This window comes from Rhinichthys klamathensis, unplaced genomic scaffold (genome assembly GCF_029890125.1).
Source record: "Rhinichthys klamathensis goyatoka isolate OS25496 unplaced genomic scaffold, OSU_Roscu_1.1 h1tg000008l_1, whole genome shotgun sequence".
Taxonomy (NCBI): Eukaryota; Metazoa; Chordata; class Actinopteri; order Cypriniformes; family Leuciscidae; genus Rhinichthys; species Rhinichthys klamathensis.
Window position 1 is genome coordinate 784,085 of NW_026606561.1, and position 18,918 is coordinate 803,002.

Here is an 18,918-nt window from a genome sequence, read left to right on the forward strand (position 1 = left end):
AGTACTCTGGGTTCGGGCAAAATTCCGAGCTCGGAGCCCTCCCCCCGGACAGCACGCCAAATACGCATAATCTTTACTCTGTTTAATTGATGTAAGTGTGAACTCGTGAAACTGTAATATTGTGAAAAAGTATTACAAAAAAATTTCACATGATCCTTCAGAAATAATTTTAATATGTTGGTTTGTTGTGCAAGAAATATTTCATATTATTATCAGTGTTGAAAACAGTTGCGCTGATTATACTTTAGTGAAATATTTTAGTGAAAACCGTGATCAATTTTTTTCAGGATTCTTTAATGAATAAAAATTATTTTCAATTAAATGCATCCTTGCTGGATAAAAGTGTTAATTTTTTGGATTACACTTTATTTTAAGGTGCCATAGTTACAGTGTAATTATATATTTAAGTGCTGAGTAATAATAATTAACTACATGTATTTACCATAGAGTTAGGGTAGGATTAGAGTTTGGTTGAGGGTTAGTTGCATGTATTTATGTATACTTTATTGTTATTACTTTGGTAAGTACATGTAACATATGTAACAAGGACACTGTAAAATAAAGTGTTACCAATTCTTGATACGAATGTGGGTACATGAGGGTGGAAGAAGAAATGAGTGAAAGGAATAAACAGAGTGAGTAGGAGTGCGTGAATGGAAGTTTGAGAGAGAACAGAGGAGCAGTTATTCAAACATTTCCCCACCCCGTGACTCGGAGGATTCTGTTTATTACATCACACATTCTGTTCCCGCCCTCAAAGACTCCATTGGCTTCTACTTGTGTTCTGTCTCAGCCTCAGATTAATTCATAACATCATTGGCTGTTATGTGGTTTGTTCCCTCCCTATCCAGATATCTGTATCAAAGAAACAATGTCATTGGCTGACAGTCTGTACAATCTCCAGCTGATCCAGGAGTTCTGCAGGGAAAACCTCAGCAACTGCTGTCACTTCACCCTGGAGGATATGCTGTACGCCTCCAGCACCATCAAGGTAAAGCCTGACGTCCACGTGCAGCACTTCTTCACTTCTCTTTACTGATACCATTTTACTGAAAGATTGATTGATAGATTTATTTTGATCGATATAATTTTCCACATCTCTTGCATTTATTTTTGCACATATTTAATGTTACATCACTATTACTGTTCAACATACTAAGAGTATGAGAGTTTGAACAAACCCCTAACTCTAAATTTTAAACTTCTTGGCCTGCACCGTTTATTCTACAAACATGAACCTCAAATTGTGTGACTTATTGAGGAGATCTGTGCTTTCTTAAAGGGATTGTTCACTCAAAAATAAAAATTCTGTCATCATTTACTTATGCTTATGTCATTCCAAGCCTGTATGACTTTCTTTCTTCTGTGGTTACTGACATTCTTCAAAATATATTCTTTTGTGTTCCACAGAAGAAAGAAAATCATACAGGTTAGTAACAACATGACAATAAGTAAATTATGACCGTTTTTGGGTAAACTATCCCTTTAAACGATGTGGCCATGATATGATGAGTGTTAAGACTGAAGACTATAATATGTAAGCTGACTAACCAGTGGAAAATTGTATTGATTGTTTTTCCTGGTATGATTTAGTATCTGAAGTTTTCTCAGATGTTTCAACACAATGAGTAGGACGCATGTTTCCCACTTGGTTCAGTGTTGAAAACTTTGTATGGTTTCTAGGATACAGAATCTGGGCACTTTCTGTGTTGATTTTTCCACTGAATATCCTTTTTTAGTTTGAGACCATGAATGAGTGATCACTTGGAGTATTACAGGGAATTTCAGCAGGGCTGATGCAGGATGGGAATAATGACCAGTGCGTGTTTTAAATCTGACCGTTTGGAATGACTGAGTCATAGTTTGTGTGTGGGAGAGCGCTGCCATGTGGATCGCCTCAGACAGTTATGTTAGTGAAGCAGTTTGTCTAGATAAACACACTCCATGTGTAGCCTTTACCTCACATAGCCACCATTATGACACCAGCCAATAATATTAGCAAAATGTATTACATTTTCCAAACCGGCAGCCGTGGATTTGCCATTATGTCAGATGAGTCTGTGGTCGATTATGTAAACCAGGTCAAAATGCTTGTCGGCTGTTTCAACCAATCACATACTCTCCAGTAAAACAAAGGTACGTCTGATTTCTTTGGTCATTTAGACGTTAAATGTTGTGATTACACTAAATGAGGCTGTTTTCATGAGGCTAACAGCCCTTAACTGTGGTGAAATAAATGTGTCAGGACTGAATAAATCTGCAGAGAGTTCTGGGTCTGTTCTGTTCGTGTCAGGCTACCCCGGTTGCTTTGTTCCTCTTGTCGGGCCAGAAGACCCTTTAATGCACTGAAAGAGACTCTTCTCATGGCTGCTGTGCTGTTTCTTTCAATAAATACACTATTAGGCTGCTATACACTATTTAAAGTGCATTTTGTTCAGTTATTATAGTATTTCAATAGCTTAAATTTGCACAATTCTGTTTCCTTCACAACAGAATGTGTTGATGTCAGATGAATACATCAACAGATGACCCTCTAAATTGATGCATAATTTACACAAACCTGGATTAAAGAAAGCTTTTTTTCAGAAATAATAGCTGGATGCCATTTGTTGAACTCAATATGCAATGTAAAAAGATCATAGGACAATGTTTTGAAATAGAAGACAATATATATTGTATACCCATAGTAAGCAGTATGCTATAATTTCATTTTGAATACACTAGTCATAAAGTTAGTAAAGGTTTGTAAAGGCTCAATCTCTATCTAAAGGAGAACAGTGGCACCTTGTGGTTATAGAACAACATTACATGAGCAGCACTTCACACACACATCAGACCCTTCATTTCTTTCTTTTTGCAAGATTCAAGAGATTGTCCGAAATTCATCCATGTAGGCATCTTCAGTTCTCCTCTTTCTTTGATCCGTATCTTTTTTTCTCCTAATTAATATTAACATCTGTTTATGTGTTTCAGAGTAACTACCTTGTGTTTATGGCAGAGCTATTCTGGTGGTGTGAAGTTGTGAAACCATCTTTTGTTCAGCCCCGCACAGTCAATACCAAAGGTAAGGTCCGTCTCATTGGGTGTTATGTTTGCTGTTCATGCTATGTATTTGGTTAACGCCAAGTTTCATATATGTTCTTTTTTAGCTTTTGATCCATCCCAGTTCAATAATCTGGCTCCCATACCCAAACAAAACCCGATCCAAAGACCAGGCAGTCCAGAGCAGTCTAGGTTTGTCTTTAATACAATGCAAGTTTGAGGTTTCATTTATCATGATTTTATGCAAGAATTTATATTTCAAACAATTTCCTCCTATAGGTCACAACCTGAAAATGACAATTCAGGTAAGACTTTAAAAAATGAGTCAGTCCTTCATAAAACTAAAAAGAGATTTTGCTTCCCTCTTTAGTTTTACTGTTGCTCAACTGGTAAAACATGGCTCTAGCAATAGGTTCCATTCACAGCGATCACACACATACTGATACAATTTTTAGCTTGAATGCATGGAATAAATGTAGATTAAGCTTTTATTTAGTTGTAAACATTTACTTGGTGTTGCAGGAAAGTAAATGGGTATTTCTTTCTTTCACAGCAGTTATCAGGCAGTCATCATCCATGTCATATGTGGACGGATGTGTGGGGACATGGCCAAAAGAGAAACGGTCTGCGCCCTATACTAACTCTCTATCCCGTTCACTCTCTTACTCTGTCTTTACATGCTCCAGATATATAATTCTTTCTCTTCACCTCAGGTCTTCAGCTCATGGGATATCATTTGAGATTCCACTTGATGACAGCTCAAGTTCATCTTCAAGGCGTGGACTGAGTCGATCAGCAAGCACAGAAGGTTTGTGTTTTAAAGTCCACCATGCAGCTCGAGGAATGCGGAGGAACCTTTCTTTCCAGCCCGTTAACGGGAACGCCAACAGCAAAATACATGAGGAGGATGATGAGAAATCCAGCAGGCATCGTCTGGGAAACTACACTGGGTACACTTTTTTATTTATTTATTTGTATAATTACTTTGCCCTTTATATAGCATTTACTCACCCTGATGTTGTTTCCCCCTTATAACTTTTAATTCATGAACTCAAAAGGAGAGGTTTGGGCGAATGTAAAATAAGTGAACAGGTATGGATGTTGGTTGGTCATTTCTCATACGCTCATATGTCTTCAGAAGACATTAAATATATTGTTTCATTTAACAATAGTCATTTGAACACTTTTATGGTGACTTTTTTTGTCATCATGTGTTTTCTTTTCATCAAAAATTCTATTAAACTTCTACTTTTGTATTTCTTGGAAGAAAGAAAGTCATAAGGGATTGAAATAATGACATCATTTTCGATTAACCATTAACCTTTTTCTCTTATCTATTCCTTTAATGATATTAATCTTTAAAAAAGATTGTTAAATTTTTATGGTCAACAATAAACATATTAAAGAAATGTTAGTTTTATTATGTGTCAAGCTGTTTTATTTTGAAGTTATCTAAATCTTCAGAGTTCACTATAATTGAATGAATATCCCATGTTTCAGGTACTCAAATGGCGTGTCAGCAGATAACCTCAGCCCTTCGTATGACCCTCAGCCCAACACTCCTAGTATAGAAGAAGCCCTGAAGATCATCCATGACTCTGAACAACCCCACAGCAGCTTGCAGCCCCCATCTGGAGACAGTGCCTTTTTCCTGCACAACCCATCTTCCCACAACTCCGGCACTGACTCGAACGATTCCGAGGACTCGCTTTCCAAGGTCAGAGCAGACGACGCGGACCTAAATTCCACCTCTACTGACATGGACACTGGAATCCATGTCCGTACCGAGGACATCCAGGATGGACAGGATGAGGATTCGTCCCTGAAGGACTACTCGGACATGGACCAGGACCATGAAGCTCGTTCCTGCCCACTTCCAGAGACTGTCGGCAGCCCGTGCCCAAGCCTTTTGGGAATGCATTCCCTGGCCACCAGCATGGCCTCCTCGCTGGGTTCTGCAGTTCGCATGACCAGCTTCGCCGAACAGAAATTTCGTAAACTGAACCACGGCGATGGCCGTAGCAGTGGTAGTGGCGGTAACACCCCTGAGAGTGGCGAGCTGAACGTCTCAACCCCAGGAGCGACAGGAACGGTTCGCTCGATTACTCCTGACGCACGCAGCCCTGCTCGCATCACCTCCCCTCGCGACCCCTCGCAACTGCTGGCGTCAGAGATGGTGCAGTTGAAGATGAAGCTGGAAGAGAAACGCAGAGCCATTGAGGCGCAGAAGAAGAAAGTCGAAGCGGCTTTCACACGTCACAGGCAGCGCATGGGCAGGACAGCCTTTCTCAACGTGGTCAGGCGTAAAGGAGTCGTGTCGCCAATAGGGGGTGACAGCAAAGGACCAGATGGTCAGGAAAAAGAGATCAGTGACTCTCAACCTCTGAAGACACCCTTGAATTCGAATGACTCCAATTCCAGACTTGAGAGATGTCTACCAGACGGTGCACCGCCGAAATCACCCCTGGAGGAAGCAGCCGTCGAGGTGGACTTGGCAGAGTACAATCGATCCATCGAGCGCCTGAACACGTCTTTGAGCTTCCTGCAGTCGGAGATGCAGCGTTTGGCACAGCAGCAGGAACGCATCATGCAGATGCGCGATCACCAGAGTTGGGTGATTCCGCCGCCGGACTCGGCGCCACGCAAACAGCTGCGTGAGTTGCGCAGCAGCAGTGTAGTGGGCCGAGGTTCAGTGGGGTCGCTCTCCCCCATTTTGTCATCCACCGGCTCGCCACGCACATCACACCGTTCGCCCTCTATGATCAAAAGGAAGTCCGCGTCTTTCCATGCAAGGACGCCACGAACGCCAAGGCCCAACGACCTGAAGGTCACACCTTTCAGCCGCATACTCAACACGCAGCAGTCGGTGGACAGCCTGCCTCGACTTAGACGTTTCTTGCCCAGCCAGATGCAGACCAGCTCATTTGCATACTTGGGACATGATGAGGGACCTTCAAGTGAGGACGCACAGAAAGCAGCTGCAAATCCACCGTCTGCTCAGGTGAACGCTAATCAGGAAGAAGCTAAACATGATAGAAACATGAATGCGCCAACGTCTGAGGCTCCGACAATGGACCGTTCGACGGAAACAGCAAGTGGGAACACAAATGAAGAACAGTCGCAAGAGAAGAAGGATCTGATTGAGGTTCCTCTCTCTATTCTAAAGCCTCTAGATGGGCATGACCTGGAGAGCAACAGAGAAACAGAGACTGGACCAGACCAGAAGATGTGCTGCGGCTTCTTCTACAAGGTGAGACTTAGATATTTACATACAAAGTAGAGAGAGCAGAAAGCACACACATATAGAGAAAAGCTGCCTAAATAACTAAAGCTCAAAGTATAGTTCAGGTTTGGCCCAAATGCTTTGTATACGTACTGCCAAACGCACCTTTCTGATAGCATGCTAGCTAGGAGTACATTGAATGTCCAGTTAGAAAAATTTGACCATCCACGTACAGTAAGCACATACTATGCTGATGATGAAATTGTCACTGTACTCTATTGTCCACTACACTGTACTTTATTGTACGCGTAAAAACTAGGGTTGTCCCGATCAAGTTTTTGTTGTGCCTACGATCCGAGTAATTGAATATTGAGTATCTGCTGATACAGAGTCCTGCTCCGATACTTGTGTTTTCTTAGTGCTTGGTGTCCACTTAAAAGTGCATTACATTTATTAAAATCAAGCCAATGTATCCAGGGATGTGCAGTTTCTTAGGGGCTCAAATGTAAAAAAAAAGGGCATCCTATTTATAATTTAATTCCAATATAACAATTACTACAGTAATTCTCTCTCTCTCTCTCTCTCTCTCTCTCTCTCTCTCTCTCTCTCTCTCTCTCTCTCTCTCTTTCTCTCAGTTATATATTATATATGTATATATACTGTATAAGGACATTGGTGTAGGGCAAGGACATCTGATGTAAACAGACTGTGTGGTCACAATTATAAATACTTCTTTTAACTTTTTGTATTTTATGTTTACAATAAGCAGAATAATTGCAACAAAAAAAGAAAAATATGGGGATTTAAGGTTTAGAAAGCATGAAGCTCGCGGTGTCAGAATGCCTGCCTCTCAATCAAGTCCGAGGCTGGACGCAACCCATAGCTTTAGAGTGATTTGATACAAAAGTAATATCGCATCAGATATGCTAAACACGGAAGGTCAAACGTGCACGTGTGACACGCTAGAAAAGACCTCATTGGTCAAGCATGCACAATTTAGCTTCTTTTTTGCCTTTAATGGTGGTTGGCAATCCCAATTGAAGGTGCATACCACCACTTACTGTGCATGACAGCTGACATAAAATTAAGGATCAGGCTTAGGAAAGCCAATACCGATCAGTACAAAAAACACTTAATCGGCCCCAATACCGATTATAATAGCCAGTCTAATACTGTGCTAGAGTTGTTGTCCCGTAGCTACTTGTTATGACACGCCAGGCAGCTAATGTTGAACTTGTTGTTACGTGCAAAGTAACTCCATAGGCATCGTCTTCGTTGCAATATTACCATCTTTATTGTCCTCCACATAACTGCACAGCACACAAGGTCCACAAGCACGAAGATTCCCAGAACTTCACACGACAACAGCATTCATCAAACTCCGCCGTAGCGGTCAAAAACTTGTTTGCCCTTCCGGGTCAACACCTCCCTACTACCTGTTGACCCCTCACATATATACATGAGCCTACAGCACCATCTAGTGGCCCAAAATAAAAGATACACACATTTGGCTCTTACACACCGGCCCCTAATTGACATGATAAACAAACATGACAATTTATTATTATTATTTTTTCTCAAACAATAACCATAAAGGAGACCAAATGAGTTCCTCACATGTGGCTTATACACAGTAATTAGACTCCATATACCATGCAAAGCTTAGAAATTGGTCTCTCAATAATATTGGATTTAGTTTTCAACTTCACAGATCTCACAAGGCCGTGACTATCTGGAAAAACTTCCACAACTTTTCCAAGAGGCCAAGATCCTCGAGGGGCAGATGGATCCATAATGGCCACAACATCTCCAACAGCAAGATTTTTCATCTTCTCGTTCCATTTCTGTCTTTCTTGAAGCAAGGGTAAATATTCTCGAACCCATCTCTTCCAGAAAAGGTCAGCCAGGTATTGAATCTGTTTCCATCGCCTCCTTCCATACTGATCCTCTGGCTTGAAAATCCCAGGAGGAAATGATGGCTTTCCTCTAAGCAGGAGCAGATGGTTTGGTGTTAAAGGCTCCAAGTCATTTGGATCGTCCGAGAGTTTTGTAATAGGACGATCATTCAAAATGGCTTCAGCTTCACACAACACTGTATTTAACCCATCATCATCCAGGGTTTGTTGACGCAGTACTGAGTTCAGCACCCTTCTCACCAATCGGATCATTCTCTCCCAAACACCACCAAAATGGGAGGCAGTAGGTGTATTAAAAGTCCAATTAATTTCTACCTGTGCCAAGAATGAATTTATTGTGTCCTGGTCCAGTTTGACAAGAGCTTCTTTCAGTTCTCTCTCAGCTCCAACAAAGTTTGTTCCATTGTCGGACCACAGATGTTTCACTTGTCCTCTTCGGCTGATAAATCGTCTTAACGCATTTATGCAGGAATCAGTGTCAAGAGTAGCTGCTACCTCCAAATGAATGGCTCGACTCGCCAGGCAGGTAAATATAACACCATATCTTCTGCAATGTGTTCTTCCTCTTTTAATCTCAATTGGTCCAAAGTAATCAACCCCTGTGTTGGTAAAGGGGGGAAGGTCTGGGAGAATCCTTGCAGCAGGTAAGTCAGCCATTTTCTGCATTAAGAGACGCCCATTGTATCGCCTGCAGATACTGCACTGTCCAATAATCCTTCTCACAGCAGAATTTCCCTTTGTAATCCAAAACTTTCTTCTTACAGCCGACAGAGTGTGAGCTCGTCCGGAATGTCCAAGAGTTTGATGAAAGCATTTGATGATTAATTCAGAGATGTGTTGCTCCTTGGCCAGGATTATTGGATGCTTAGATTCCTCTGGCATTGCACTTCTGTGAAGTCTGCCTCCAACTCTCAAAAGCCCATCCTCCAAAACAGGATCTAACACATAGATGGAACTCTGACGGCTCACTCTGGTGTTCTGCGATAGAGCTTCAATCTCAAACTTGAACCTTTGTTGCTGGCAGTACAAAATGATGAAGAACTCTGCACTCTGTAACTCTGCCGTGGACAGACTGCTGCTCTTTGGGTCATTAGTGGTCCTCTGGCGCCCTCTTGTGTTCATTTTGTGCACCACTGTATTTTTTCTCACTGGAATGTCCAACTGTTTTCTACACCTACACTTCTCTTTCAACACACTCCTCAACCTCAAGTACCAGGCCACTGCCCTTTTAAGTCTCCTCCAGTCCGAAAAGTGCGCAATAAGCTGGTCTGAGGGAGTAGGAGTGTCAATGCTGATTGCGTAAACTGCAGCCTCCTTCCTAACCTCCTTGTCTCCAACATCCAAAGCCACCTCCAACACAATTTCAGGCCACTTTTCCTCTTCTTTCCGCAAAAATGCTGGTCCTTCTAACCACGCACTGGTTTTCAGGAAGTCTGATACCTTCAGTCCTCTAGACACATAATCAGCTGGGTTTTCCTTTGTGCTGATGTGTTTCCATTGAGCGGGCTCAGACAATTCTCTGATGGTTGCAACTCTGTTAGCCACAAATGTGTGAAAGCGCCTGTCCTCATTATTAATATACTTCAACACAGATGTGCTATCAGTCCAGAACACAGAATTTTCCAGTCGTATGTTCAGCTCTGCCTTGACCATAGCATCGATTTTTACAGCTAGAACGGCTGCAGACAGCTCAAGCCGTGGGATGGTTATGGTCTTCAGTGGTGTTACTCTGGCCTTGCCAAGGAGAAAGGCAACATGGATGATGTTTTCATGATTTGTCATACGAATGTACGTAGCAGTGCCATAGCCTGCTTCACTGGCGTCTGAAAAATTGTGTAATTGTGCATGCTTTATAGCTCCAAATCCGACAGGTTTTATGCACCGGTCCACACTAAATGCAGCCAGCAGAGTCAGCCCCTCCAGCCACCTTTTCCATTGGTGTAAAACGTCCTGAGGTAATGCATCATCCCAGCTGCAGCCTCTTTTACACAGTTCCTGCTGCATCATTTTTGCCTGCAATGTCACTGGCGCCAGGAACCCCAACGGGTCAAAAACAGAACTGTTGACGGACAACATTCCACGCCTGGTCAGGGCCTGATGTTTCAGATCCATCTTAAACTTGAAAGCATCACTTTCCACACACCACTGGAGACCCAGAGCTCTTTCCATTGGAAGCTTATCAATATCCAGATCTAACGTCTTTAAATCCTTAGCTCTTTGCTCTTCTGAGATGGCTTGCAGAACAACGCGACTATTGCTTATCCATTTTTCCAACGTGAAGCCTCCCCTTTCACACAGCGCAACGAGATCATTTATCATCTTGATTGCTTCCTTGTCTGTAGCTGAACTCTTTAGGCAATCATCAACATAAAAGTTGTGTCTAACAGTTTCTGTGACCTCTGCTGGAAATTCATTCTGATTGTCTTTGGCAGTTCTCTTTAAGGCATAGGCCGCACAGCTTGGAGATGAAACGGCTCCAAACAAATGCACCATCATCCTGTAAGGCACTGGTTCTTGTGTAGTGTCTCCTTCTGGCCACCAGAGAAAGCGGAGGAAGTCTCTGTCCTCTTCAGGCACACGCACCTGATAAAACATGGCTCTAATGTCTCCCATGATGGCTATTGGTTCCTGTCTGAACCTCATGAGGACGCCCAGAAGTGTGCTCGTGAGATTGGGCCCTGACAATAGCTCACTATTCAGAGACACTCCCTTAAATGTTGCAGCACAATCAAACACCACGCGTAGTGATCCCTTTCTAGGGTGATGGACTCCATGGTGAGGGATATACCAAATTCTTCCATTGTTACAATGCAACAGATGTTCAGGTACACGCTCTGCATAGCAGCATGAGATGACGTTGTTCATGTACTCTACGTACTCCTGGTGAAAGTGATGGTTGAATTTAAATCGCTTTCTAAGGCCTTGTATTCTTTGTTTGGCCACAACAAGATTATTTGGTAAACCGACATCCATCCTTTTAAAAGGTAGGTTCAGGCAATACCTTCCTTCCTGCATTACTGCAGATGTGTCCATAATGCTGAGAAACTTTAGATCTTCTCTGGACATTTCCTGTTTGTTGGTTGAGTTCTCACAGAAATCATGGTTATAATGGTTCTTGAGCAGTTCCTCCAACTTGGTCACTGATATTCTATTTACTGTTACCGATGAGACTTCCTGCTCATCATTGCCATCTAATTTACCGTTAACCACCCAGCCAAGAACAGTTCTGACAGCATATGGACCATTTCCTTGACTGTTGATGACCTCCCAGGGTTCCAATAACTTGGGGGCATTAACACCAATCAACAGTTCAACCTCAGAGTGAATGGATGGCATGTAAACCTCTGTTAAATACGGCCACTTTACTAGATCTTCAGATGCTATCATGTCGTCCCTAGTGACAGGCATTTGTTTCTGTGTGATGACTTCTGGCAGAGGATAGAATGTGTTACTCTCCAGCCCTGCCACCTCAAGATTAAACAGTGAAAATGCTGAACACGTTTTAGATTGGCCCATTGTTCGAAGCAGGACTTGTGTTCGTTTTCCAGTGAGGTTCAGTTCATGCATCAGCCGTTCAGAACAAAACGTACCGGTGCTGCCTGGATCCAAGAACGCATATGCTTGGATAATACTCTGACCTTTCACTGCCTTGATTTTTACAGGAAGCACTGACAGCATGCCACGATCCTTTCCGGCCCCTGTATGGCCACATATTGTGGGTGAAACTGGCAGGGGTTCTGATGTTTCTGCTTCATGCTCAGAGGGAGCCATTTGTTGTTTTATGTGTAACACTGTTGGATGGGTTTTGTTGCAAATTTCACATGTTAATCGTTCCACACAATTCCTGCTGATGTGGCCCCGTTGCAGACAGCCAAAACACACTCCTCTTCTCTTTAACAGAAATATTTTATCTTTGTGCAGTTTTCTTTCAAATTGTTTACAATCCCCTAATGTGTGAATTTGTGAGCAACAAACACAAGGCTCATCTTCATTTCCTTCTATTGTAACATATGTCTGTTTGGATTCTTCAGGAACACTCACAGATGTTACAGTGCTGGCCACGACATTTCTTTTAATCTTGGTACCCAGGTGTGGCCTTTGCTGTTGCTGACTAAGAAGTGTTGTACTTAAACTATAATCTTGTAAGTCACCGAAAAATGGGTCTAACAAGATCTTGACATGACGCTCTATAAATGCAACCATATCATTGAATCCAGCCCTATATCCAGTTGTCTCCATGATATCATAGGCTTTACCTCTCCAGCGCTCTCGTAGTTTATATGGAAGTTTTGCAAGAATTGCTCTCATATTCACAGGCATGTTGAGCTCTTGCACATATTCCAGCTCGTTCATCACATTACAACAACCACGCAGAAATAAGGAATAACTCTGCAATGCCCTTGTGTCCTCAGTTCTTATCGTTGGCCAAGAAAGGGCCTTGTTAATATATGCAGTTGCAGCTTTGTATGGATTTCCAAAATGTTCCTGTAACAAAGTCTTTGCTACTGTGTAGCCATGATCCGGGTCCATATGTTGGCAACTGCGCACCAGCTCACGAGGTTGGCCTCTAGTAAACTGTTCCAAGTAGTACAAACTGTCAGCTTGAGTTGCTTTCATTTCCACTCCTTGTTCAAATGCTTTAATAAAGGCTCTGTATTGCAGAGGATCGCCATCAAATACAGGAATGTCACGTGATGGTAAAGTCATTGACTGCTGCTGCTTTACCATGGCTGCTGTGATTTCAGTTTGTCTGTTCATGATGGTAAGAAATTCTCCAGGTAACTGTAGACTGGTTGTTGATTGAGTTATGTTCTCATTGTATGTATAACGCTCCCTTTGCAGTTTAGTTCCACTGGGTTTATGTTGTTCAACCACAAGGGGTGTTGCTGTCACAGTTTTCTTTGGTCTGACATCCACAAGTTTAGTTTCAATTAATGCCACCTTTGGTTCATTTCGTTGCTGAGATTGCATTTTATTGTCATTTTTAATTATTTGAATTTCAACATCATTTTCAGGTATAAACTCTTTGGCAACGGGATTCAGTTCTTTTACCACTCCCTTTGATCTCCTTTTATAACATGAGCTCGTTCCAGTTAACTTTGTTTGTGAAGAAGACTCCAGCATAGAGTTATACATTTCCATTTGATAATCACATTCTACCAACTCGGTCTTCAATGCAAGCAGCTCCTTCCTTCTTCTCAGCTTCTCCTCCTCTTCTTCTATAGCATGTCTTTCTTCCATGGCTTTCACATGTGCCAATACTGAGGCCCTTTTAACTGCTGCTTTCAGCTTAGCAGATGAAATGGTGCTGGATTTAACACTTTTTTGTGACTGTCTACTGCCAACATTTGACACACTGTCATGAGGACTTATATCATCATCAAAACGATCATCATTTTTGTTGGTTTCAGTTTGAGAGAGCCACTTATTCACACTACAAACACACTCATTATTGGGAATCATTTTGGCTTTAAACCATATCTCATGCTTTTCTTTTTCATCACATGGCAATAACTCCAACAAGGACTCATGTAAATTTTTGGCATCATCACATGCCCCTTTTAACACATCCACAGTACTTAATACATTTGAGTTATCACCTTTAGACATTAACTCATGAATCTCACGTCTTATGTTACCCATTTTGTTTAATTTTAACCTTCGTTCGTTTTGCAATTTATCAATTTTTTCGATCAAGGCCTTTTCTGTTAACTTAACAGTGCGTTTTTGAGTTTCCCCCCCACTCGCCATCTGTTCAGTCTCAGTATTGTTCTCCATTTCCACAGTGCGTGATTCCATTACGCATAAACAGTCAGTAACGCGCGTCGCAATAAGAGTTCGCTTGAAGTCAGCGCACCGCCAAGTAAAGTCACTTATGTGCCTCAAACGAAAAAAGGGCCACACTCAACTTTACCTTCCAAACGCCGCAAACCGCAAATACCAATGCATTGGATTTAATGTGTGCACACAATTGGCCATCAAAAGGTGTAGCGCTACACATACCTCGTTGGGCGCCTTTACTGTAATTCACCGTCGTCCAACCTGACACGTGAAGAGTCTCCGTGGTGCTCCAGCTTGGCTCCTCCGGCTGCGGTGCTCCACCGCCCCGGTCGGCTCCTCAGCTGCCGCTGGTGTCCAACGACGTCTTTGCCGCTCCGTTCCCAAGGCATCAAAGTTCAAAGAAAGTCCAAAAAAGGACAAGTTTTTGACAGTATAATAGCCAGTCTAATACTGTGCTAGAGTTGTTGTCCCGTAGCTACTTGTTATGACACGCCAGGCAGCTAATGTTGAACTTGTTGTTACGTGCAAAGTAACTCCATAGGCATCGTCTTCGTTGCAATATTACCATCTTTATTGTCCTCCACATAACTGCACAGCACACAAGGTCCACAAGCACGAAGATTCCCAGAACTTCACACGACAACAGCATTCATCAAACTCCGCCGTAGCGGTCAAAAACTTGTTTGCCCTTCCGGGTCAACACCTCCCTACTACCTGTTGACCCCTCACATATATACATGAGCCTACAGCACCATCTAGTGGCCCAAAATAAAAGATACACACATTTGGCTCTTACACCGATCCTTGAGATAGGCTTGGGACATCCCTAGTAAAAACCAATGTATGCTTTGGGCTTGAGACATGAGGAATAAATTACAGATTATTTATTTATTTATTTTTCTCTAAGGGTACTTTCACACTAAAACTGTGTTTGTCTGTGTTCTCACTCATTTTGATTGACAAGCGTGACTGATGCAATGTGAGCAGAGAGATTGTATGGCTCGCCTTTAACAGGAATGGACTTTTTTAGAACATGTTCAGTACATTCGAGGGAGATAGAGGCAAGTGCCGTTATTTGTTTACCCTTTTAATAACAAAACAAAAGGTTCAAAAACAAAAATATAAAAGTGAGGTGAGCAATGCAATGCATTTTTGCTGCCTTCTCCTGCATCATCATTACCAAGCAAGGTAAACAGCTGCAACTTTGATGCAAATGCACCACGGTTCAGACCAAATAATAGACCCATTTCACATTTCAGGGGTTCTCAGAAGCGGAAGTTGTCATAGTTGGGTAAACTTCTATAATAGTGAACACAAGACGACGGCTAATATAATTTTTGTATTCCCAATATCTCCAATAGCAGACTTTCCAAAAGAGAATAAAAAATATAGAGAGACTGATTACATTGGTTAGAGGAGAGAAAGATGTCATATTAGCCGTCACTCCCTCAGCCGTTGTATTATAAACACGCTCGATTTGTGATGTTGATGTCATCACAGTATGTAAAAAGGGTCCATATAATGTGTATATATTGATATAAATGGTCGTGACAGCATGTTTCTCTGTTCAGTAGCTTCAACAAGTGTCTTTGTTATTCTTTTTAATTCATCTCAAGAAAAACACTCCTTTTGAAATGAATATTTTGTGTTTTAAAAATGTGTTGTTTTTTTCTTCATGAAGCACATCACAATGTTCTGTGAAAGACATTGTCTCATACAGCCAGCTGCACATGAGCTTCTGTGTCAGACTGAATAATTGTTTGTTTGTGTTGCTGTGACTCAGGACGACCTGAAGGGAGAGGAGGATGTTGCCCAGAAGAAAGCAGCTCTGATGGAGAAAAGGCTGCGGAGAGAGAAAGAGATGCAGATGAAGAAACAGCAACAGGAGGCCGAGATAGAACAGAAGAAAGAAGCAGCACGGTATGAAAAACACCACAAAAAACACAACACACTAATAGAAAAGGACATGATCACAGAAAACAAAGCCACACAATCAAAGATAGCACAACTAATGCAACATGTCATGTTCACAGAAATCAATATACACTAGAGCAATTTAAAATATAATATAAATTATAGTTGTAACTATTAAAAATATTAAGTCTTTATATGTTCAGCATTTATTCAATATATAACTTTAAAAATGTTTTTTAAAGTAGGGGACCTTTTTTATTTCATTTACATGCAGCAGTATAACAATACGTAATAATATAATGTAATAATTACCTATATTTTTTACTAAAACTCCATGCAACATTCACCTGTTTTACTTCTGTATTTAAAGCAATCTTAAATGGTTTGTAAAAGTCATTATACTTGCTCGAAATGCATGAAATCTCTGCTTCCTTGATCAGAATGAAAGCGGAAGAGGATCTTGTGAAGAAGGAAGAAGAGAAGGCAAGACGAGAGTTTATAAGAAATGAATATATGAGGAAGAAGCAGCTGAAACTGATGGATGACATGGACAGCGTCATTAAGCCCCGCCCCCCTGGTGTCAAGCAAAAGAAACCACGGCCCAAATCTATGCACAGAGACATCATGGAGTCTCCGAAACCTCCAGCACGGGCAGCCACAGGTGCGATGGGGAATCAGTGTTGCTGTGACAGAGCCACAGCAGTTGCACTTTATAGAGATATCAACCTACGAATGGCTTACTTCTTGTCTCTGCTTATTAAACTTCAATATATTAATTGAATCATTTAAAATCATTTTAATAATAATATTTTAATTATATTTATAATATTAATATTATATCTACAGTATATTTAAAAAATAAAGAAAATATAAAACATTTATTAATTCTAATAATTTTATATTAATTATATAAATAATTATTAATATATATTTTTTTTATAAAGTATTTATGTTTTAATAATATATATTATTTTAATAATATTGGTAAATGAATTCTAATTATTTTATATTTTTGTTATAATATTAATCATTCGTAATACACCTATGTTTTTTATTTTGTAATCAAATATTTATATTTTTAATCATATTAAAATTCCACATTTAAAGGGTTAGTTCACCCAAAAATGAAAATTCTGTCAGTAATTACTCACCCTCATGTTGTTCCAACCCCGTAAGACTTTCGTTCATCTTCGGAACACAAATTAAGATATTTTTGATTAAATCTGAGAGCTGGATCACTCCTCCATAGGCTTCTTAAGGGATCGAAACTGACCGGCCCAAAAGTTATGAAAGACATCGTTAAAATAGTCCAAGTGACTACAGTGGCTCAATCTTAAGTTTATCAAGTGACGAGAATACTTTTTGTGCGCAAAAAAACAAACAAAAATAATGACTTTATTCAACTATTCATTTCCTTCCCTGTGGGCCTCGAGTGAGTTCACGTAGTGTAACTGCGCAAAGGTTCTGTGTTGCATGTTACACGTAGGCTCACTATTGCCCGACGCTGGTCATGTGTGTGATGCGTGTGACGTGCAACACAGAACCTTTGCGCAATATCACTACGTGAACTCACTCGAGGCCCACAGGGAAGGAAATGAATAGTTGAATAAAGTCATTATTTTTGCTTGTTTTTTGCGCACAAAAAGTATTCTCGTCACTTGATAAACTTAAGATTGAGCCACTGTAGTCACTCAAAAATATCTTCATTTGTGTTCCTAAGATGAACGAAAGTCTTACGGGAACAACATGAGGGTGAGTAATTACTGACAGAATTTTCATTTTTGGGTGAACTAACCCTTTAATTTGCTGTTGTGATATCCAGAGAGCTTTTGAAACTGGCTTCTAAAAGAAAATGTATGCAAATTATGTGTATGCATATGCAAATATGTGTATTTGTGTGTCCAGGGTCACGGCCTCGTGGATATTCAGTGTCCAGCTTATCACTCGCCTCCCTTAACTTGGCAGACAATGAGAGCGTCCAATCAGATAAGAGGACATCTAGGTGAGACCATGTCCAATTCACTATTACCTTCCCTGTAAAAGATCATTCAAAAGCAGAGAAAATAATGAGTTATTGTCGTGATCACAAATGGCACGCTCATGTGTTAATCAAGACTGACACACATCTCTATTGCTGTGAGACGGGTCGTGTTCATAACCTTCTGTCCTCCCTCTGTCTTTGGTATCTCTGTGTTTTCTCTGTGCTGGTTGCTCAGAGGAAGCAGACTGTCTCCTGGCAATCTGTGTTTCTTTCTGAGCTCCCCTAAAGGGAGAAAGGGAAGGTCAGTTTGCAGACAGCATCACAAACATGTCATTGCCTCACAGTGCTGACGGTCATTTCAGCTTGGGCGCTGAACAAACTCATTCGCTTGGACAGATCAGTTCACTGGTTCATCAGCATATAGGTGGAACATAATAAACTGTTATATAATTATCATCTTTGAATCATATGTTATAGAACGGTCAATATTTTTAGTTTACTTGATTTTCTTGTGATTCTCATGTTTCTTTGCAATTGTGTTTATTTATCAGCTACTTTATCATTGCAGCAACAGAAAATGGCTAATTTTGGCAATTGTTTATAAGACTCAGGCCCTGTTTACACCTGCTATTAAGATGCGTTTTGGTCGATCGGATCACAAGTAGACGAGGGAGACACATTCCTGTTTAACCTGGTATTTTAATCCATCTCTTTTGTCCACTTTCAACCACTTCTCTCCTGATTTCTTTGAGGGGAGGGACTATGGGCGGGTGAATGGGTTTTTCAGATCTTTCAATCTAATGGACAAAATAAGCTCAAGCAATTTACATATGAACGCGCAAAGAGACTACGGAAAAACACACGGAGTGCAGCAGCTTTTGTTTCTGCTCGGACACCCGCAAGTCCATGGCGAAAGCTGTGAGTGTGTGTTAGAAATAAGGAACGTGAGAGAACATTGTGCTTGGTACATTTTCCGTCTTCAATCCAAACTTGGGTCTCCAGCCAACAAAGTTTAAATCCCGTCTGGCTAGCGTGCTTGCCATAATGTTGAAGCATTAGGT

At 41.1% G+C, this 18,918-nt stretch overlaps 1 protein-coding gene across 1 annotated transcript in view; it reads left to right on the forward strand.

The window, feature by feature from the left end:
* The window catches only part of camsap2b (calmodulin regulated spectrin-associated protein family, member 2b), a 95,601-nt gene that overhangs the window by 74,226 nt on the left and 2,457 nt on the right, over positions 1-18,918 (forward strand). The window contains exons 7-17 of the mRNA XM_056260313.1: positions 852-991; positions 2,974-3,064; positions 3,150-3,234; positions 3,322-3,347; positions 3,596-3,665; positions 3,756-3,992; positions 4,543-6,292; positions 15,746-15,882; positions 16,317-16,537; positions 17,782-17,878; positions 18,093-18,158. Of these exons, the coding sequence (XP_056116288.1) occupies positions 852-991; positions 2,974-3,064; positions 3,150-3,234; positions 3,322-3,347; positions 3,596-3,665; positions 3,756-3,992; positions 4,543-6,292; positions 15,746-15,882; positions 16,317-16,537; positions 17,782-17,878; positions 18,093-18,158 (2,920 nt within the window). The remainder of the gene's footprint in view (positions 1-851; positions 992-2,973; positions 3,065-3,149; positions 3,235-3,321; positions 3,348-3,595; positions 3,666-3,755; positions 3,993-4,542; positions 6,293-15,745; positions 15,883-16,316; positions 16,538-17,781; positions 17,879-18,092; positions 18,159-18,918) is intronic.